This window comes from Chrysemys picta, chromosome 6 (genome assembly GCF_011386835.1).
Source record: "Chrysemys picta bellii isolate R12L10 chromosome 6, ASM1138683v2, whole genome shotgun sequence".
NCBI lineage: Eukaryota > Metazoa > Chordata > Testudines > Emydidae > Chrysemys > Chrysemys picta.
Genome location: NC_088796.1, coordinates 76,336,243 through 76,342,242, shown reverse-complemented (window position 1 = coordinate 76,342,242; position 6,000 = coordinate 76,336,243). Strand labels below are relative to the sequence as shown.

Here is a 6,000-nt window from a genome sequence, read left to right as displayed (position 1 = left end):
CTGAACATCTCAAATCCCAGTCCCATGTAATTTAGCAATCTCATGTGGTTTTATAGCGGCTGGATAATTTCAATTTACCACATAATGCACCTGCTGTCTCTAAAATATGAAATGCAAATATCCTCAATATGGATTGGAAGCTAATTGACAGCAGGTGTCCTCTAAAGCCACAGTGTCCAGCAATGTAATTTCCTTCTCCCAGTACTTGACAATATTTACACCATAACCTGCTACAATCCTTCACCAAGGCTCAGCTTGTCTCCTGCTGCCACAAGATGTTATAGATAGCTACCATGGGATTCACACGCACCAAATCAGTCAACAGACTTTAATCACTTTGTGGATTCAGTGTCCTATAAGACTAAAACTGTCCTTCAGGTCCCTGTCCATCACATACTCATGCAAGGCATTCTACCTCTAGAATTTCAGACCTGTCATCTTTAAGTGTTGATGGTGCAGTCATTGCTGAAGGGTAAACATTTTTAATATGCTGTCTATTCAATTTTTTAAAAATTGTCCATTTATCCTTCATAAATCATGTTATATTTGTGAGCTTCTTGATGTTCACAAGATTGTTCACACACTTCACAGTGTCACCACAAATCTGTCTCAAGAAATCCATGCATCAGACACAGGAACTTTGCTTACCCTCTTATTCAGACATTATCTTTCAACACTCAGACAACTGGAACACACGTGTCCCTTTTCTCTTTGCATTTTTATTTCTCATGGACACATGGAAGATGAGAGGCCCAGCTAGAGGTATTTCTGGTCCTGGCTTTCAGATATTTGGAGGCTTCATTGTTTTCTTAAAAACCACAGTGTAGGTCAGCTGGAGTGCTAAATTCGTTCCTTCTATTTGAAAACCAAGGCATTGCCAAATGGAAGATAAGAACTAGGGATGTTGACACAAACTATGAATTTCACTTCTGAGTGTGCTTGCCTTTTATTATTTCAATTTATTTTTCTGATCTCTTCATTCTCTTCTTTTAACTGATAGAATTGCTGTGGAAAGCCAATAAGCAATGCATAATGGGTTTAGTCACATATCTCCTCTGAAGTCAATAACAGTTGCAAACAGTGAAACACATTTGGAAAACTGATCCAAAGTGACCCCATTTTGCTCCATTAAGCTACACCCTGATCTCTCACATTATTTTACCTGTAAATCACACAATAAGTGGGATGTTAATTTGTGTAATTTCAACATTGTAGCTTGTCTTCTTCGAAAAGAAAAATGCCATCAGTAAACTTGCTATTGACTAATGCTCTCTATATTTTACTATGCTGTTTGGAAGACTATTTGGAAGACAAGATTATTGTTGTAATAAGATCTGTCTCACCAACTCCACATAGCCCAGCTGAGAAATGAGGGAGAAATGCATCATTTAACAATTGCCTGTTACTCTGCTTTAGAACTATATACTGTAGGGATTGCCAAATGGAATGTTTGATAATGTATAAAGAATCTAGAAGAGAATTGAACGAGGAATTAAAAACTCACTTCTTCCATGAGTTTGCAAAACACTAACCCATTAAAAAAACCTCTCTATAGCAAGAGAAACAACATCGTTCTCTGGATCTCTCAGTATATCTTGTCTTACCAATGTTTGTCTTTGAAAGCCTGAACTAGTTCCCACTGAATTTAATGGAAAGTCTGTGAGCTGCAAAGAGATATGAACTGGGCTTTAACAGACTGTAGGGTCCTCATAGCAGGGACTCTGAGGCTAGCACAGCACCAAGCACATTCCAATTCTTGACAGGAAATAACAAAAAATGTTAATTCTGAAACTTATTTATGAGTTTCCTGAGCCATTGACTTTTTTTTTTTAAAGCTACAAAAGCATATTTAAAATTTTATAGCAATTTTTAACACAAATGACTTTGACCGTTTGTGTGGAAGTCTAGGTGGTTGTTAACTGCACGGATACTTCCATCATTCAATACTTAAGAATTCTAAAAACCAAAAATGCCACTGTGAGGAAGCAAAGAACAGTGAAACGAGAAGTATCTGGACCCATTCAGATGGTATATTGTTAAGACTGTTTTTATTTCCTTTTTACAAAAAATAGAAATAACAGACAAAACATACTAGACAAAAAAACAACGCTATTGCCTTGGTCTCATTGAGGAGCTCGGCAGGCAGAGTCCTGGCTGAAATTTTTACAGTATATGTCATTGAGAAAGGGAACTACAGACATATTACAGTATATCCATGCAATAGATGAATTACAAAATGTGTTCAGTGGCCAGATGAACATTCTGGAGGTTGCCCGTGTCACTGCAATTTCCAAACCATTACTTTTGCTCCCCCATGCCTTTGAACAGTATATCTTACAAACAAGTTACAGACACACACATAGCATAAAAACATTTTGTATATGGTCTAACTGCTACAAATTTAAGGCATCCTAACAGTCTTGTTTTGCTGGTGAGAGTTATGTCTCATATTAGTGTTCTTAAAAGAAGATATTTCAGGCATTTCAAACCATGTTTGAAGGCAGACAAGACACCATGAGATGTGATTTAGAGGAAGAATTCCTGAAGCTCTGGCTCTTCAATACTTTTTTGGCTGTAAGATTTCAGACTTTTCCTATTGATGTCATTATGCCTGGGGAGAAAAAGAAGAAAATTATCCATGATCATACTAATGATACGGAGTGTTTGGTCTTGTGCTTGTTTATCTTGTTTTATTTAGAATGCAAGTTGTGTGTGGTGAATGCAACTTTATCTACAAGCTTGATTCTCCAAACATTTACTACTGAATGGAGGGCTTAAGTACTGTATGTTGTCCCACTGACTTCTTTATAAAAAGAACAGGAGTACTTGTGGCACCTTAGAGACTAACAAATTTATTAGAGCATAAGCTTTCGTGGACTACAGCCCACTTCTTCGGATGCATATAGAGTGGAATAAATATTGTGTATATATATATACACACACATACAGTGAGCATGAACAGGTGGGAGTTGTCTTACCAACTCTGAGAGGCCAATTAAGTAATTAATTAAAAACTTTATTGAAGAGAATTAGAACAGCATTGGACTCACATTATGCTCTTGGATGATTCAGACCACAGATAATTAATTACTTAATTGGCCTCTCAGAGTTGGTAAGACAACTCCCACCTGTTCATGCTCTCTGTATGTGTGTGTATATATATATATACACTCAATATTTATTCCACTCTATATGCATCCGAAGAAGTGGGCTGTAGTCCACGAAAGCTTATGCTCTAATAAATTTGTTAGTCTCTAAGGTACCACAAGTACTCCTGTTCTTTTTGCGGATACAGACTAACACAGCTGCTACTCTGAAACCTGACTTCTTTATGGCTCTTATTCAGGTATCAGATTCGCATGGGCAGATATCCAAAGCCAGCCTGTAGAACTAGGGTCTTTGTTTGTAAAGCATTATGTAAATTAAGGCACTATTCAAATATTTAATGATAATGGGTAGAATTTTCAAAAATTCCTAAGTCCCATTGCAAGCCAGTTACTCCAATGTTACTTTTGAAAATGTTACTCCAATAGTACGTTCAGAAAATCATATTCAGCACACAAAAATTCAAACAAAAAGTAAACAAAAGGATGGCAATAATTATATGGCAAGCTCATTATGGCAAAGACCATATCTTGTTTGTAGAACACCAAGTATTCAGTACCTTTTACAATTCTTCCAGTTTTATTAATTAAGATGTTATTTATTAGAAACATCGATAAGTATGTCTTCTCTATAATATATATTTTAATCTCCAGAATGCCCCATTCAACCAGTTTTTAAAGGGGTGTACTATGTGCTCAGAATTTTATCCTTTAATTTAAGCAGGGAAACCAAAAAGAAAAAGATTTAAGTCTGCAAACTATTTTATAATATATAAATTCAATTCAGAACACTCCAATTCTTTTGATTTATCTGTGGTCTGAATCATCCAAGAGCATAATGTGAGTTCAATGCTGTTCTAATTCTCTTCAATAAAGTTTTTAAATTTTGGGGTAGGATTTTCAAAAGTGCCTAGGGGAGTTAGGCATCCAACTCCTCCCACTTTCACAGTGACTTCTTTTGGACACTCTTAAAATTCCCACCTTCCATTATTTGTCCTTAGCAGTAATTCTCCTACAGTATAATCATCATATAACTTGGTCACTGTAAGGGTCAGATTCTGGTGTGTGGTTAAACTTCACAGAGCACAGGTCAAGGGTGTGTGTCTGTAAAGGTGGCTTCAAGCTCACATTTGCACAGATCCTGCTGTAGCTCTGCAAGCCAGACAGCTGCTTTTGGGATGACTCGCTACTGCGTTGTTTTATGCCAGTGTAACATCACTGGAATCCACAGTTGTGTGACTCTCTCAGCCTTCCTCATGTGGAAGGCCATGCAGAGCACAAAAGAAGCCACATGACTCAAGCATCCTCCCTGCTACAGCTCTACAACTGCTCCAGGGTTTGTGGGAGGGATGCAGCTTTTCTAGGGGAACATGTCATTTAGAGAAGCTGCACCTTGACTCCACCTAGGGAACACCGTCAGGATAGTGGCAAAACACTGCTCATCACTGCCTCTCCTCAGTCTGCTGCCCAATGCAGCATTTTCCATGTTTTTGTAAACCTCCATGCTGAGCTATGGGAGTGAGTGGGTGGGATCTCAGTGCCCCGCTTGTATACTGTTCCCAGTTCCTGCCAACCTGAGGGAGAAGATTGTCATAACAGGTTTCTAACAGATTGTCATAACAGGGTCTTCCTGGTTGATAGTGGAGATGGCTACCACTGTGCCCCCAGACTAGTGCACTATAGGGTCCCTTACACAGCAGACACTGATGACTGACGATAACTAATCTTCAATCTGTTACGCATTCATTTTGCGCTCAGGAAATATAAATCCCAGTGTAGTCAATTACTGGGCACTGGAACTCACATTGGCAATGTTTACTGCTTTAATAGGCATTTATAATTGTAAAAGGGTGTACTATTTATTAACCACCTGAGGGCACTATGATGGTGGATTCCCCTAAAGCACTAGTACATCCAAACAAAGTACTTAGTTGCTGATGGCCAGCGGCTAATACAGAGCTTCTTACTGATAAGATGAACCAGTGCTCACTTTAATGTATTACAGATTTCAAATGAAAAACTGTGGGAAGTGAACATTTCATTGGCATCTAGGACACAAGTAATTGCAAACATTTGTTTGGACTTGTAATAAATAAAAAGCTAACCAGTCCTTTCAAAGAGAAAAAATCACCCTCCACATTGAAATCTCTCCTCAGATGTTCAGAGAAATGGATTGAATCTAATTTTACAAGGACCCTGGAAATGTTAATAATTTCTTCGCTATCAAGCTCTGACCAACTTGGAAAAGGAAACAACATGCTGAACCCCTGACACAGATGAGATTTTTAAATGTTTTTTAAAAGAAGAAGATGTGGTTGGATGGGGATGTTGGTTGATTTCAGGTTGATCTCAAATAATAATTCACCATTTGCTAAAAAATTACATATGGAAAGGTTAGAGTTAGAATGAGTTTGAGACTGTCCAGATAGATAAGACACAGGCCTAAGCATCTGAAAAAGGTTATAACTGTAGAGGCAGCACCCTATTCGAAACAGGTACTTCTTTTTTTGGAAGAAGCTGCGTAATGTTTCAACCAGAATTACAGTCTTCCAAGTCATTCCAGGGGAAAAGTCAGACTCTGCCCAGAATGACTAGTAATGGGACTGAGGCTGATACTTTCCCTAACACAGTGATCACTGACTGATCGATCCTGGAGCTTCTGACAGTCGATCACGATCTCTGGCTGCTAAAAGTCTGGTGGCGCAACGGGGCTAAGGCAGGCTCCCTGCCTGCCCTGGCCCCAGGCTGCTCCCGGAAGCAGCCAGCATGCCCCTGTGGCCCCTGGGAGGTGGGGGTGGGGGCAGGGGTCTCCGTGCACTGCTCCTGCCTGCAAGCACCACCCCCGCAGCTCCCGTTGCGCCGCTGACCAGGATCCGCCCAAGGTAAGTGCCGCCCG

At 39.3% G+C, this 6,000-nt stretch overlaps 1 protein-coding gene across 9 annotated transcripts in view; it reads right to left on the bottom strand.

Annotated features, from left to right (window-relative positions):
- Positions 1–2,031: 2,031 nt before the first annotated feature.
- SNCAIP (synuclein alpha interacting protein) overlaps positions 2,032–6,000 on the bottom strand; it is a 113,965-nt gene continuing 109,996 nt past the window's right edge. For all 9 annotated transcript variants that reach the window (XM_005305144.5, XM_005305147.5, XM_042854638.2 and 6 more), the window contains one exon: positions 2,032–2,611. In XM_005305144.5, coding sequence (XP_005305201.2) covers positions 2,527–2,611 — 85 coding nt within the window. In that variant the 3' untranslated portion in view covers positions 2,032–2,526. The remainder of the gene's footprint in view (positions 2,612–6,000) is intronic.